At 31.8% G+C, this 17,426-nt stretch overlaps 1 protein-coding gene across 4 annotated transcripts in view; it reads right to left on the minus strand.

The window, feature by feature from the left end:
- LOC118181851 (tetratricopeptide repeat protein 21B-like) overlaps positions 1 to 17,426 on the minus strand; it is a 226,943-nt gene that overhangs the window by 167,931 nt on the left and 41,586 nt on the right. For all 4 annotated transcript variants that reach the window (XR_015039192.1, XM_085809770.1, XM_085809769.1 and 1 more), the window contains exons 6-9: positions 13,451 to 13,539; positions 10,618 to 10,803; positions 10,020 to 10,104; positions 9,470 to 9,568 (exon numbers count right to left, since the gene is read on the minus strand). Coding sequence is in view for 3 of the 4 variants with exons in the window: in XM_085809770.1 (XP_085665896.1) it covers positions 9,470 to 9,568; positions 10,020 to 10,104; positions 10,618 to 10,803; positions 13,451 to 13,539 (459 nt within the window). In the remaining variant the exon portion in view is untranslated. The remainder of the gene's footprint in view (positions 1 to 9,469; positions 9,569 to 10,019; positions 10,105 to 10,617; positions 10,804 to 13,450; positions 13,540 to 17,426) is intronic.

Raw genomic sequence — 17,426 nt, forward strand, 5'->3', positions numbered from 1 at the left:
TGTTTAAGTTGCTTCAATTTTTGTACTAATTCTTTCTCTTTAATTCTGTAGACAGACATAATCTCTTGTTCAGTTACTTTTTTGATGTCCTGTAACTGCTGTGTCAAGAATTCTGACTAATTTATCAATAGAATTTTTTTTTTTTTTGTTTTGTTTTGTTTCCAGTAACTTCTCTGTCACTTTCTTCACTATCAGTAGCGGTATTTTCTCGATCTAGAACCATACTGCAGATTTCGCCATTGATTGATGATTGCAGATCTCCATGACATTGATTGATGATTGAAAACCATTGTCATCCCAATGAAAAACTTCTTTTAATATCATCTTCATTTATTATCGCCTCTCTACATTTCTTTAAAAAGCTTTTAATTGGAAAATTTCCCTTTTGTTTTGCGATATCCAAAAACCTTTTAAATTCCCGGCTATCATCATCAAATTTAGCTATCGTTCACTATATATATTTGGCTATTCATTATGAGCTTGGCGACTAATGACAAGTTGTTCCGTTATATTTTATGTTGCTTCTATAGCGCACTGAGACAATTAAGCCTAAATTGTATTAGTTTAGTTATTTATTATACTTATGTCTATTTCTTGCACATGCTTAAGGCTTATATTCTGAATAAATAAATTCCCACATATACTTAAGCCGTATTGAGGGCGGGCGCTATATATCTTACCACCTGATGCTATCTGTATGGGTCCTAAATTCTGTGACTCGTTGCGGACATATGAGCCCTGGTGCTGGTTCTGGCTTTATGTGAATTTTCAAATAGCCTTAAATGTAATCTTTGGCTCTATAAGTATCATCAACAAAATCTATTTTTAGCATATGGAAAGAAATTTTTGGTAAATTTTTCCTTGTCAATATTTTTTAGCGCATTTAACATGAATCTGTAATCATTGTCAAGCGTAATGTCAACATAAAAGTTTACCATACTCCTTTATTATTCAATTACTGACATAACAAAATTATTTAGGCATCGCTATGTGAGTCATTACTGAATTTGTCATGTTTTGATAAACATGTGGTGATGAAAGGACAGTATAATAAATAATGATTCGCCAGGTTGGCGTCAGATCAACGATGCATCTATTTGGAATGTTTTCGTTTGAGATGTGTGCCAAGCAGATACACAGCAAGGGAGCCAAATTACTGATCATACAAACTTATGCTAAAATGATTATTTCTTCAATAACAAGATGTTTCTTTAGTGTCAAAATGAAATAAAAAATTGGGACTCCATAGATATTTTATTAAACGCGGAGGGGGGAACAAATGTGCATGCGTAAGTCTACAAGAAAAACGTTGGTAGTGGTTTTAAGGTCCGGAATTTAGATCATTCCGGATATTGGATGTCCACATTTCGGACTTTGTACTGTATTTATTTAGCAGCATAGATAAGCTAAAAGTATGTGCATTAAATTTCACGACAGTATGTCATCGTACTGCTAGAATTAGTTTCAGAATTATGCCAGAGAAAAAATTGTCTGAAATTTGAAATTATTATTAACTAATAACAATTAAATTTAGAGGGAAGAAGCAAAATTAAATTATATGAATAACATTAAAATAAAGTTAATAACTTAAAAACTGAATTACAATAATCAATGAAATTTTGGCAAATGCAGTTATATTAAATGGTTAGCCTAGATGACTAATTTTTTATTATTATTATTTTACCGCAAAATGACAAATAAGGCATTTATTAAAAAGAAAAAAAGAAAGGTTTAAAAGATTTTGTGGCAAAATCCTAGTATACACTATGGCCTTGGCATGATTTTGAAAATTATCACCAATCATCATAATGTTGCCAACTCCTGTGTACATGGAGGTTAGAACAGAGTAGTACATGGAGGCTATTCTAACCTCCATAGTACCCTATACTTAGATTAAACTGATTTTGTTGTTGTTGTCTTGTCCATATTACATGGAACAATGGTTGCCAGAGCCTACTCCAAAGAGAGGCTGGACTTCTATTTTCCACCCCCAATTTCGAGGGGGGGTATTCGGGGGTCTCCCACCAGTTTACATGAGAGAGGACTTTCGGTTCACGGCATATTTAGAATGCTCCACACCCACACTATACATTTACATACATCCATGTCTTACCCGGGCCCTTCGGTACCGTAATAGACTCCCCTAACCACTATACAGTCTGGGCGACTAGTTTTATACGAGTTTTACCAATTTTGTTTTGTATGAGAATAGGAAGACATTTTCTTTAGTTCAACATACACTGCAGTTGTGCATGCAAGTCTCTAGATTCTCGATGTTACTGGAAACCAAATTTGCTGGAAACTTGCTTTGCCCTTCTAAAAGATAATCTGATTGGAGCTGCAAAAATTGACTCAATGCTAGCTGCCTGAATGACGCTCACGTGATACATAATTCCCCGAAAAAGTGACTGCTTCCAACATTACCGCAAAACTTGCTTTTTTGGGGGGGGATCGTCATATGAAATCCCGACATTTCAAGATTTTGACTAAATTAATTAAATTCCTTAACTTTTCCCTGAGCATTTTTGAATTCCCCGACTTTTTCCAGGTTTCCTGGTCGTGTGGCAATTCTGTAATAAAATGTTGCATTTAAGAGTTATATGATGAAAATGTATACATACAATATATCATTTTGCCAAAACAAACAAGCAAAAGTAATTGAAAAAAATTAGATCACTGTTAACTTATTTGTTTTACACAAATTTTCAAACCTTTGTGAAACTCACTTTAATCTGTTAATTTCTATACATTTATTTGTTTACAATTTTAATTTACATTATTTTATTTTTGAAATGTTGAAAAATCTTCATTGAGATTTCTAATCATGTAGTAATAACAGTACTAAGCCCTTTGTCCGTTCAGGACCAATGTTGCATAGGTACGGCATAATGATTCCACTCTTACCAGCTCAGCATTGCTTATAAGCAAAGAGGTCCGATTAGTCTCTTCAGTCCAGTGTCATGTACGCCATGCAATGATTTTTTTTTTTTTTTTTAATTTTAAAATGCCAGTAGATAGTGCTAAATGGTAATGGTTTTCACATCTGTCAGTTTATTTCAGTTTTCAGAATTGTAAGTTTACAGGAGAAACCATTTTGGATTTTAGAATATGCAAATTGTTTATCCATTTTTTATTAGACAATGAGGATTTTGAAGGCAGAATGATATAAGTCCACTAAGCTATCAGAGTATTCTGCGATAGTATCAATATTTCAAGAACACTTATTACCTGTGTAAAAGAAACAGCCTTGGACAACCAAACCAAGCATTTCTAATGAAACACAGAAGACAGTTGCAGTATCATAAAAATCAACACATCTTGTTAGCCAACAGCTTGGTATTTGGCAGTCAACCATTCGGTGCAAATCAATTGCAGATGCAAACACATCATTTGCCAATATTACAATATTTAGAGCTAGATATATATCAAGTGATATGAGTTTTGAAATCTCATGTGTGAAAAACCACCTACCATTTTGTGATAAAGTGACATTTCATTTGTATGCACTGGTAAATTGTCAAAATATCCAGATGTGTGATGGAAAATTACCATGTTCTCACTGAACAGAGGTGAGATTCCACAATAAATGTACTTGTGCCATTTCACAGATAAAAGTGTATGGGCCCCTTGTTATTTGAGAACAGTAGGATAGGTATATTATATCCCAGTATGATTAAATTAAGTTTTTTTTCTTAAACAAAAGATGACAAAAAATTTATATTGTAACAAGATGGGGCTTCCGCTCACTAGCATAGCAAGATATGCTACAGGAACAACCCGCCCATCTGGCCAAAAACTCCATGGCAAAAAGGGTTGTTCCAAGTAAAAACCAAAAATGATGGAAACCAGGAAGCCAGCAGTGCCCCTAACAACAGAAGTAAAATGAGAAAGCTAGCTGCAAATAAAAACAAAGCTCTGAGCTAGAGTAACAAAAAAGTTAAAATAAGGAAACAAAACAAAATAATAAACACAGGGCCAAAACAGAACATCAATGTATGGTGTGTGGTGTATTTAATTATGGCAAAGCACACTAGGGCTATCTGCCTAAGAGGAGGGATGCCTTTCGTGGAGGACTTTCTAAGGGAAACTGGCTCGTATACACGTTACACATGGGGAAAACCACGAAAACACCCATGCAGCCAGCCTGTTCGCGGGATTCGAACCTCGGACCGAACTACCAGTGTTCAGTGACTTTACCGCTCAGCCGCTGGTGGGCGAACATCAATGTACTGTATACAATCTTATAAGCAAATACATATTGATAATAGAAATATTGGCTCTCTAAAAGAGAAAAATTGGCCTTCTAAAAGAGAGGGGGAAAAAAACAGAGAACAAAATCAACTTAAAAGAAAACCGCTTAAAACAACTTAAAAATCATAATATGCTAATAAAAATGAAACAAACACACAAAACATATAACTATTCACACACACACACACAAAAAAAAAAAAAAAAAAAAAAAAAAAAAAAAAAAAACTAGACAAATGTTTCAACTGCTCTGTTGTTATTATATATTCTCTCCATGATCCTCTGTACCACTTTTCTTGCCAAATCGTAATTACTGACTATTCGATCTTCAATATAAATAAATCCCTGCAAATATCAGCAAAATAAGTGCAAGACTCCACAAGTGCCTAGCAGTACCCAATCCGTTAAAAAACTGCAGCTGTTGTAATCTAGTAAATTAAATCTCTTAAAATAAATAGCAATGCAGCCATGTCCAGTCAAAATTCGGTTTAAATCAATATCAGTATAAGAAAAACCTTTTCAAATTTGCACACATTTCAGGTAATCTACATTGCAATCTGCATTCTCCCATGCCTTCCAATTCCCATACACATATGTTTTCATGACAGTCAAAGCTTTCGTTTTAGACCCTATAGTTCAATTTGCTGAGCCTGAGAATCAATCACTACATCTTTTGCTAGCGCATGTGTTCTCTCATTCCCGGAATCTCCCATGTGTTGCTTGACCCGATTAAAAATAATATTATGCTCATTCTTAAATTCTTTATATAATTCTATTATTTCAAAAACCAGTAGGTTCGTCTGGTCTGGATGGGGCAGAGTCTGAAAAGCAGACAATCAGAATAAATACGAATATTATATCCTTTCCTTAAATTTATTTTAATCAATTTTAGGGAATAAAACAATGCTGCGGCTTCTGCCTGATATACATTATTATAAAAATTTAATTTATAGCAGCCTTAATTTCTATTCCACAGTAGAAAATAACAAATACAAAAGCAATATTATCTCCCATCCCGCAACTCACGAGTATAAATAGCTATTTTACTAACTTGTGGGATACTCCTCTGATAGCGAATAAAAATTCCTTAGCTGGGTAAATATGATTGATATTAAATTTTTCAAAGGCACATCGGGTAACTATACAGTCCCTATAAACCTTTAATTCCACATTTGCAGTTCTAAGAAGAAATTTATCATAATAATAAACAAACAATTCGAAGAGTGAAAGTGCACCAGCTAAAACAGAGGCAAGCTCCATAGAAGCAGTTTGGAAGCATCTAGTAAATACTAAAATCCAAGCTTTCTGGATCGAATTAAGTTTAGAAAGCAATTGAACAAGCTCTCCTGCCCAGCTACATTATGTTCCTATACCATACATGAGCTGAGGAACCACAATATTTTCATAGATAGCTCTCAGAATAGTATTTTTAGCAGAAAGTACATCGCTTGGAAAATTTTTCTTATAATAATTTGAAATATAATCAGTTTTCCTTTGAACAGCTTTAAAATGGGAGACAAAATTAAAATAATTATCAATTACAATGCCAAGCCATTTAAATTCTTCTTTAAATCTAACTTTTTTCATGTCAATATTTTAAGTTGGATCTACATGTCTACTTACCTCCAAGGGGAAAATAAATTGTATTTGTCTTACTAATGTCAAACTTCAAATTTTCTTTTATCTCCCAATCTTCTAAATATATTGCTAATTCTTTAATTTTTTTTCAATATTATCCAAAATGTTCCTTTAATAACAGCCAAGAGGCCACTGTCATAAGTAAATAAATTAATATGATCATCCAGTTGTCTTTTCAAAAGTTCATTAGCAATGAGGTTCCAGTACAGAGAAGCACTGGAAGACCCCTGAAGGCAACCCCTGTAAGTATTTACAGTAAGGGCCTGGTTAATATTATACGAAACAAAAACAATTTTTCTATTTCTAAATTAATCCACAATAAGCTCAAAAATATTTCCTAGAATTCCTAGGTCAGTAAGCTTATAAAGGAGAGATGGGCATCATATTGGACTGAAAAAGCATGGCAAGGTATGTTATTATCTTAATGATCAATCCCATGTCGTTAAACTGGCAGACATGGGAAGACATTATTCAGATGCCTTACAAAGATCTCCTTTCCTTATATTCAATGATTTTTTTTCCCTTTGGGTGTATGTTAAAGAGAGTGCTCATGATTATACTGTTGTGAACATTAGAGGAATTTCAAAACCACATTACAGCTGTTCTGGGGACCAGCAGAAAGGAAATGCTGTAATGTAAGTACAATTGAAAAACCTCATGAACATGTACATTTTTTAAGAAATCGGGAGATTTTTCACAATGTTAGAAAGACTTTTTAAATGATGAAAATATAGTTTTGAATAATGAATTAACTTTAAATACGAGGGCTATCCAGAAAGTAGATTACGTTTTGGAATAAAAAAATAAACAAAGTATAGGAAACAAATTTTATTATATACAGATGAAAGCCACACTCAAATACTACTTTTCTACATAGTCACCATACAAATTAAGGCATTTATCGTAGCGATGTACGAGCTTGGAAATTCCTTCGTCGAAAAATTCGGCCGCCTGCGCCTTCAACCACTTCGTTACCTCTTCTTGCCTTCCATCTTGCACAAAACTTGTGGTAACCAAGCTTTTCGCTGATGGTTTCGTGCAACAAACTTCGCGAAATTTGTGGAAAACTCAAAGAAAGTTCCGTTATTGTGAAATTTCGATTTTCACGGACTTTAGCATCGACTTTTTCGAGAAGTTCGGCGGTCACTATGCTGGGTCTCCCACTTTGATCTTCGTCGTGAACATTGGTTCGGCCATTTTGAAATCTTATGACCCACTGACGCACTCCACCTTCAGTGATAATGTTGTCCCCATACACTTCACGAAGCTGCCGATAGATTTCTATCGGTTTACAGTTTTTTGCAGTCAGAAACCTTATTACTGAGCGCACCTCGCAGCTCGCGGGATTTTCAATTAACGCAGACATTTCAAACCGTCACAGTATCTGAACGGAGCACAGCACGAACCTCTCACTAGCATGGCTAGATGCAGACTGAGCTGCGCAACGCTCTGACCCCAAGATGGCCGCGCTAGCCCCGCCCCTAGCGGACACAGACGGAAACGTAATCTACTTCCTGGATGGCCCTCGTAGTAACTAATTCTTAAATGCAAGCAACATAAAAATACTTTGAACATAAAAAACATTTTTATTACTTGCATCGTTTAAGTAAACAAACAAACAAAGAAAAAACTTTAATCAGTTTTCGAACAAATGTTATAAACAGTGGCAGATTTTGCTTTCTTTAAGAAAGAAACTTCATAATTTTGTTCATAGCAATTGCCACACAGGCCTGCTTTTGCTAATAAAAGTTTTTCTAATGTGTCATCACTAATATTAGATCTAAATTTAGTCCTCGTTTTTGCAACAATACTGAAAATCCTCTCACACTCTGCATTACTATGGGGAACTGTCAAGATGCCAACATAATTCTAGACAGTTCACTATATTTTAAAATTCCATCAGCATCTTTCAGTTTTCTAATTAAACTCCACTGGGTGTCAATCCCAGCTGATTTTAAAACTTCATCCAAGTTTTCTAATTGTAAACTGCTGTTATGCAGCTGTTGCAACTGTTTCAATTTTTCCTTCCTTTTAGAACTCCTTTCAAGATAATAATAAATATCAACAATGTGGTTATCCACATTTATTGGTAAAGAAGCTGTCCCTTTTTCAGCTGCTAAATTTAAGAGGGGACAGGTGCACCTCATAATCTGCAAATCTGAATTTTCCTAAGATGCCTGCAACACCAATACTGGTAATACCAACTTCAAGCCTACCAATACTGGTGCATTATCGGCACCAAGTGCTAAGCAATTATCCAGAGGGACTACATTTTCTTTAAAGTTTTAATAATTAGCTGTGCTATATTAAAGCCCATCAAATGTTCTTCTAAAGTGGGGACAGAAAGTAAACTGCACTCATTTTCTGAAGACTCTGGATTAAAAAAACAAACAACAATTGGATACAGTTTTGAATCGGTATTATTGCTTCCATCCATAGAGAGGCAGAACGGAGCTGTTTTAATGCAATCAATAACTGAAGATTTATTTTTCAAATCCATTTCTTTAACAATTGCACCCGTTTTGGTTCTTGTACTTGAGTATTTCTTAGCGATTTCACTATCAGGAAACATTTTTCTAAATAAAGCTGCAGCGTGATTCGATGCATTCAGTGGCAGGTTGTGCTCCAGTGAAAAGGCAGAGAACAGACATTCTGCATTAATAACTTTTCGATCCTTTGTTTCTGAAGAAAAATTTAATTTTTTGTTTTTTTTCAAAACAACTCATGTGTCCTCGTGTGCGAAAAATCGCACCAACAGGTGGTACACATCACAAATTTATTACATTTCCTTGAGGAAATAATGGAAGGAAAGTCAGCTGTGTACAATTTTTGAAACATACACGAGTATTTTACCTTTCTCGAAGACATAGCAAAAGATGATAATTTCTAAAACTATTTTCCGAAGTGCATGTGTACTCACACAACTCGGGACAAAATGACCGAAATAACTAAAGAACATCCAAATAACAGCTTGCTTTGTCCTCATTGGTTAATATATGCCAGATGACAAGCAGTGGAGCATGATGCCCATTGGAGAACTGGAGAACGACGTTTCTGGATACATATATACTTTCACTCACAAAGCAAAAGTTATCTAATTTGCAAAGTTTTGTTTTAGATATAATCTAGTGAAAATTCAATTGTTTTCAAACGTGCAAAATCACTTTTTTTTTTTTTTTTTTTTTTTTTTTTTTTTTGTTTTTTGTTCATATAACATAGTATTAAGCCAAGTTCCATAAAAATCGTGAGAAATTTTAAGAATAAGAAAAAGTCGGGAGAATTTTATTGTAAATCGGGTTGGCGGGAGGGCGGTCGAAAATCGGTAAAGTTGGCCACTCTGGAATTCAATGATTAATAATGATACTGCATTACATCATACAAATAAGCACAATGTTAATATCAATTTAATCAATTTCAGCTTTGTAAACATACACAACAATTTAAGTCATTACAATATATTGTTACCACTGTCCAAAATCTTCAGAGAAAATAATTATTCTTAAGATACTCTCAAACATTAAAGCTATAATAAATGAATAAATAACTTTAAACAACACACCGGTAATAAAATTTGTGCACTTACCAACCCTGAAATAAGTTGAGCTGTTTCACAAAACAGGTCTGAATTCCTTGGTTCACCTTTTGACATTGTAAAGAACAATGTTTTAAGTTTTTCTTCAATCTAATAAGGAAGCAAAGCAAACAAGACCTTCTTTAGATTTCAATATAATTTTGCCTATTGCAAAGGCTTTTTATATATCATATAATTAAAAATATTTTCATGTACATGAACAAAGCAAACATACCATAACAAAGCACAGGAAATTTCGAATCAGATTTTCAAAAGATTAACAAATATTCTATAGTTCTTAATTATTAAAAATTCTATAAGTTAGTGAAAAGCAATTTCTCATTTCATACAGCGTAAATTATACAAATTTCATTCTATGAATTAATTAAATATTTTACACAGTAAAATGAATTCAAAAAAACTTTTACTCATTTTTAGCATCAATTCCTTATAAAGTGCATGTAACATATTTTAAAGCACCATATAGAAATCTGCAAAATAATTTTTGTCAAACTTGATCTTAATGCAAAGCTAATAAAAAAATTTTTAAATATCAACATACCTCTTCAGATTCAGCCCCCTGAGTTAACATATGAATGACAGTAAATCTCAAAGCTTCTATACAATTCTCATCTAAAAATAAAGCCCTGTAAACCATAAAATTTAACAGTGAGAGTACAACAGTAAATATATGTCAAGCAAACTGCATATATAATAAGTAAACTTATAGTTAAATTTTTATTTTATTTTATCTCTGTAAATTGACAATAATTGTTTAATCCAAATATTAAACAAATTAAATTAAAATTTTTGAAAAGATATGTAAAAATAACATTAAAATCATGTTATTTTATTTTCATGATTTACCTTCTTGGTATTGAAATGACAAAACATTCTACTGCAAAAATATGGAGCAGAATATCAACTACAAAATATAACTGTGCTACAAAGTAAATGCAGTTTTGTCTGTCCTTTTCACCTTCTTTTCCACAGAAAATAAACATTTACAAAAGGTTACTATTATTTAATAATCATAATGTTAGCAAAATGATAGTTAAGATAAAAGCACATTTGTACTCTGAATAAATAAGCATTAAACAAAGGGAAGAAATGCTTAAAAATTAATATTTGATTCTGTTTTATTACACAGATATGCTCACCTATCTGCAGCAAGCATTGCCTCATCCCAATCTTTTAAGGTTACATGAATTTTCATCTTTTCAATAAAAACTGGTGGATAATTAGGAAACAAAACACTACCCTGACTTAAGTGCTCTAAAGCTTTAATAAAATTTCCTTCTTTCTCAAAGTACTTTGCATGACCAAATACAACTTCCGGTGATGAACTGAAAAAAAAAAAAGAAAAAAAAAAAAAAAAAGTTTTATCAGTCTACATATGCAAAAACATAGAAGAGATGTAAAACATAATACATGTAATTTGTTAAATATAATATCTATTATTAAACTATAATAATATGGTATACACAAAAAGCATTATTTATATTAGAAAATTAACTAACAAATTACACTTATAATTTAAAATGCATCTCTTATAAACATACAGCACAATGCATACAACATAAATCAAGTCACAAATTTCACTGCAATAGCACAAATTATTTTGTGGTACAGCTTTAAAGTCAATTTTCATGCTGTTGTTGCAGCTTCTTTCTGCAAAAAATAGACTATTTCATTTAATGACCAGAAGGCATGAGTTTTACCTCTCAAATAACAAATGAAAAAGTTCCCATCAATTTTTTACAATATAGGATATTTATATTGGAAGCTATTTCACTTCTTTATTTATATTGTACTGAATTCGCCTGTCTCTATATGCCTGAAACAAAAAATTTGAAAAAAAAAAAAAAAAAAAAAAGAATACTATATAAGAGGTGAATTAATTATACATAAAAATTTATATTAAATTACTCAACTAACATTTAATTTTTTTTTTAATTCTAAGCATCTGTCTTACAGCATGTGTGTTTGGAATTCAGTTTAATTCATTTTAAAATAACATTTATTACATTTTTTGCGATTTTACCATGAAGTTCTGTTATAAGGAATATGTGGGAAATACAAAATTCATTAGATCTACTGTTCATTCTCAAATGATGAAAGTAAAATATTACAGATATTGAAATGGCCGATAGAAAGTAAAATAAATAATTAAAGAAAAGAATAATTAATAAAAAGTAAAATATTACATATAATTTATTTTCAAGGCAAAGGTCCCCAAAATAATTTGATGAATATTCTCTAATTGTCAAAAATTTCTAAAGGTTCAACCGGAAACAGTTTAAGCTGAAGCTCCACTGCACCATTCCCCTAAAAACCACCCAATAAGCATAACTTGCACCAGAAAAATGGGGAATATACTTTAAATTATTAAAATACATGAATAACTTAGCATGTGTCAGTGGAGAATGGAAGGATGATCTACATGTAAAGAAACTGTGACAATTCCTCACCATTGTAGTTTTATTGTGTTAGGCCAGAGTTGACATGAAAGGTCATGGTGTTTTACCCAAGTTCTAACCAAAGACAAGAACAAATTAAACATTAGCAAAATGTGAGGAATTTAATCTCATTCTTATCAACATGCCAAAAAAAAGTTTTTTTTTCAAAAATCATCTACATCATCCCTACCATTAATGTCAGGAGAGCCATAAACATGTTGGTAGTTTATTTATCAAAGTATACTGTTATTTTACGTGATTATAGAAGATAAATAACCTTTGATAACGATGTGCGCACATAATATTTATCAATTAAAGGAACACAGAATTCAGTTAAAAGCTGAGGTATAGTTCGACCACATCATCTGCGACCATGAGCGCAAACACGCATGCACCATTTGGACCAAATTATTCTCAAAATAGGGTGGAAGGATGGGGACTTTCTTTTCCCCGAGCATATAAATTCTCTCTTCTCTGGAGAAGAGAAAACTTTCACGTGACCTTTCACGTCGCAGGAAGTAATAACGCCCCTTTTGGATGAATCTATGTGTTTTGGCAAAATGCCAGCCAAAGTTGCATTTGAGACAGTTGAACTATATCTACAAAGAACAATAAATAAACAGAAAAGATAGACAACTCCTGCTTTAAAATCACATATGTAAACTTCATTAATATCCTAGAAGAAGAATTAAATAGACTCCAGATAGAGTATTTATGAAAAGTAGAAAAAAAAAAGAGATTAAACTTTTCGTATTACTGGTAAAGATAAATAATACATAGATTAATATGATTTTCAGGGGAAAATTAAACCACAATCTTCAGAGCTAGCTTCATCTCTCTTTCATACCAAGAATAAGCCTGATCCTATTAATTGGCCAACAGCACAAGATTATTAAGCACTGTCAGTTCACCCTAAGTTTGATTATCAGAAATGGTTAATTGCCTGGAGTTTTCACCAAATATAACATAAGCCAATTTCCCATGAAAAATGTTTGACAAAGTTTGGTTTTCTAAGGCAGCTAGTTCTGAGGCACTTAATAAAAAACTTATCCAGGAAGAAACATATTAACAAACCAGAATTTTTTACTCATATAGTATGACATTTCCATTTATCAATATGATGTTGCACAGCAGTTTATGTATTTTATTCATGGATGCAAATTTTTATCATCCTTACCAATCCATTCCTTCAATTATCATATCTTCATATAAAAATTATCAAAATACATAAGGAAAAGCAATAATTTTGATGAATAATTTTACAAACTTTATTTGATACATTAACATATTCAGAAATAATAACAATATTATTCCTTTGCAATTTAAGAAAAGCTTCACAAAATAAATTTATATGTAACATGCTTTAAACAAAAATTTGAGCTAAAAAATTCATTACATTCATTTAAAGATTACCCTTTGTTAACCAATGCAACACATTTACACAAATAATTTTCCAAATTACAAGTCTCCAAAACATGCATAAAAAGTTAAAAATTGTTCAGCAGAAAATTAGTGAATGATATACACAACTTACTTATCAGCATTTTCAAAATATTTTAATGTTTCCTTTGATGATGGTTCATAATATGCCAGAAGTTCAATCCATCCTAAGAGAATTGAAGTCTAAAAGGTTAAAAAAAAAAAAAAAAAAAAAAGCCAATTGTTTTCAATTTGCAGATAACTTTAAACTTCATATTTCATATATATATATATATATATATATATATATATATATAATGATTAAATACTAAAGACTTGTGTGGATGGCATAAAGAAGTAGTTGCAGATATAATGCTAATGAGTTGACAACACAGTAGCTAAAAAGACACTATAACGTGTTCAAAATGAAATCTTGGTTCAGAATAAGTTTTGGTTTAGACGTATTTTAATTGGTTAATTTTAAGCATCTAAAATTATTATTGACTGAACCCTTACATAAGTATCTGCATTATTAATGCTATCTAAGGTCTGCATGACATGGATTAATTTTGAAATAATGCAGCTTACAGAGATTAATTATAAGCAGTTACTATTTCTAGGACAAAAAGGGACAATACCCAAATCAAAATAGTAAGTTAAGGAACTATTGAAAATTAAAGTTTGAATTTTATTTTACATATGTTTTACTTTACATATGCTATATTTACTTGCATATCTTTTCCCCTAGCCTTTAGTGCAAAGTTTTTTAAATACTGACATAATTTTCTCCATCCTTAAGATTTTCAGAAAGTGAATTTCCCAAAATTTTAAAATGAATTTGTCTACTTATTAGCTGTTTTCATCTTACTAATTGATTTGCTCATAGATTTTGGATGCACGGGCTCTAACTGATAAAGCAGTTATAACAAAACGCTTCACACGGACATACATCTAACGCTCTTGGTGGTTTTGAAAATCACTGCATGATAAAAAAGAGATTGAACAAAGACAATAACAATAGTGATGATAAAATGACTTGCAAACTATAGCAAATAACACAGTACCAGGGCTCTGAATGATTTGAAACCTGGGACGTACCTGTGGATAACAATAGGAGCAAACAAGATTTAAGATGCAAAGTATAAATGATAATATTTTATTAGATATTGTAATGTTAATATTACAGTGTATTCTTATTGAAATGCAGATTGGTTTTAAATAAATTATATTGCCATAGTTATGGGTATAAATAACTTTTGAATTCCTGAATACTTTTTATTTGTTACGTTCTTAGTCTAACTGGACCTTGTAAAATTATGTGAGCACATGTCGTGCTCATATAATTTTCCTTTCTTGATTCGCACATGATACAATTAGTAAAAAAGGGGAGGAATACACAAGCAAATGTGGGATATACTCTAGTATGTTGCTTTACTCTTGTTTATTTCAAGTCATCAAGCAGGAAGGAAGATATTTTTTGCCCTGTACATAAGGCTAATCTGCAACGGATCTCCAGATGCTTTTTTATGGGTCAAAACAAACTTTACATGGTTTTAAGAAATATATATAAGGTCGCTAAAAAAACTGATCACTTCAAATGCCCAATTTAGTAGGACTTTATCTGGTGGAATAGGGAAATTACGCTGTCTGTGCAACTATAATTTGTTCAATCAGGTACTGTTCCTAGGAGAAATATTCAGTTGTTCTCCTATTTCAGTAATTTAAATCCATTTTTCATACAGCAATCCATTTAAGTGCTTTCAGCTTTCAATCAATCAAACATTTTCAGCAGCAACATCTATTAAATGATTGAATCAAAATTTCTACCCACTTTTCAACATGATTAATATAAATAATTAATATAATTAATATAAATTGATTCTTCACAGAAAAATGATAAGAAACAATTCTGAATTCTTGTCATGGAGTATTTTAAAAATTGCCGATTGAAAATCATAAGAGAAGCTACTTGCTTCTCTATTGTCCTCTAAAATGATCAAATTGCAATAAATTTAATAAAAGTATTGTAAATATGCATAAATTATTTTGATTGGTAGATTAAAATTTTTAATAAGTATGCATTCATTCCTTAGCATGAGCTAAGTTGTCATACTACAGTCAATTTGAGCTATGAACAGAATATACTAGAAAACATCTGTGTAAACTCAAGAATAAAATTCCATTATTTCTAGTAGTTTAGAAATTAAACAATGTATATGTGTATTTAATTATGGCAAAGCACACGAGGGCTATCTGCCTAAGGGGAGAGATGCCTTCATGCAGGACTTTCTAAGGGAAACTGGCTCGTATACATGTTACACATGAGGAAAACCACGAAAACGCCCATGCAGCCAGCCTGTTTGCAGGATTCGAACCTCGGACCAAACTACCAGTGTTCAGCAACTTTACCGCTCGGCCACTGGTGGGCGAAATTAAACAATAAAATATGAATATTGTTGAGATAAAAACACTGATCAGAACAGGAAGCTTAGGGAAAGAATGTTTCATCCTTAAATTATCATTTAAAAATTAAACAGTGTACATATCGATAATATAATGACCAATAAGACTAGATTTTGTTTTTGGCATATTTTATGAAATTTTTAAATTGTAGTAATTTAACCTTACTCCTCTCTCAAAGAAAAGTAATAAAATAAACTTTGGAAATCCCGCATATAACAATCATTCAGTTTTAACAAGCAACATTATCAACTTCATGCATATTCCTTCCAGCAGATTAGAGGAATATTCCTAATCTGAATATGTTTCAAACCTTGTTAAAAATCAAAGAATATTTTCTGGTAATATGTCTGAAATATTGCAAATGTTCTAGAAATGATAAGAAATACAAATGGAATAATCCTGTGCTATGATATGAAAAAGCATAAAAATTGCAATTAGGGAAATTATTTCCTTGTCTTTATAAAGACTACTAAATATTGCTATGCAATAATTTTCATAAATTTTACTAACATGAATTTTGAGAATAAAGCATAATTTATTTTCTCACAAGCGTATATATGAAACAATAATCAGACAGCGTCCCGGTTAGTCAGTCAAAAAAAATAACAATCTTAGTCATACAACATATACACAAAATCATGCTTAGAGTAATAAAATAATCAATTATCCCTAACCTGAAGCAGAAAAAGAAGTTATTATGGGGCAGTCTATTCAGCAGCAGCTAAATTTTCATGTCCCTGAAGACATAAGAAATTTCTGTTCACTTTGTGTTTAGCAAGTGTATTTAGTTTCTATGTCCTATTAAGAAATAGCAATTACAAATGTGCTGATTAAGTTATACACATAATTAAATCTGATATTGAAAAGTGATCCACACTTATCAGTGCTTTGGGTTCTTCCAAAGAATGAAAGTAATAAAATTGTAAGGATCTTAAGTTTTACTAACGTTTATTTTATTTTAAATCTTTACTATCACTTCTTATTTTCTACTTCCGGCCAGAATTATAAGCGTTAACATATTTATGCAAAGTTTGTCTGGCGAACGCCAAGTATTTAAGTTGTGCTTTTTGCCAAGCGAGAGAGAGGAAGCAGTTAGTCAAAGCAGGCCGCTTACCTTAGAAGTTTTACTCAGTTGCTGGTTGCCTTCCAGGCCAGAGGTTTAATCCTCTTGATAATTTTAAACGTATTGTAGTGTTAACAGTTCTCTGTACTACATATGGCTTCCTGTTAATATAAGGCCAATCTTCCACGTTTATTATTTCAAAGTTAAGTTAGCGTTTAGTTATATTTTTATATTCTTACGTTTAGACCACAAGTAGTGGGTCTTTGTATTCCGAAGTACGGAAATTATTGTAAATAGAGAAAAATAAAGGGTTTTGTATACCCTTCTTGTGTATCCTGTCTACTTCCCACAGTTATTGAACATAGCTTTAGTAAGCTCTCTGTTCCGAGTCAGGTCCTTGCATGTTCCCGAAGAAAGTAAGACGGAACATTGAACCTGATAAAATAACATGTAACAACTAACATGTAACTGACTAACATGTAACAATAAAATGCAACTGAAAATAAATAATCAATTTTATCCTTAAAAAATCTATTGCTAATAACACTTTTTTTATTTCCCAATT

Source organism: Stegodyphus dumicola, chromosome X2 (assembly GCF_044657685.1).
Source record: "Stegodyphus dumicola isolate Sdum_Otavi_A_Nest chromosome X2, ASM4465768v1".
NCBI classification, from domain to species: domain Eukaryota; kingdom Metazoa; phylum Arthropoda; class Arachnida; order Araneae; family Eresidae; genus Stegodyphus; species Stegodyphus dumicola.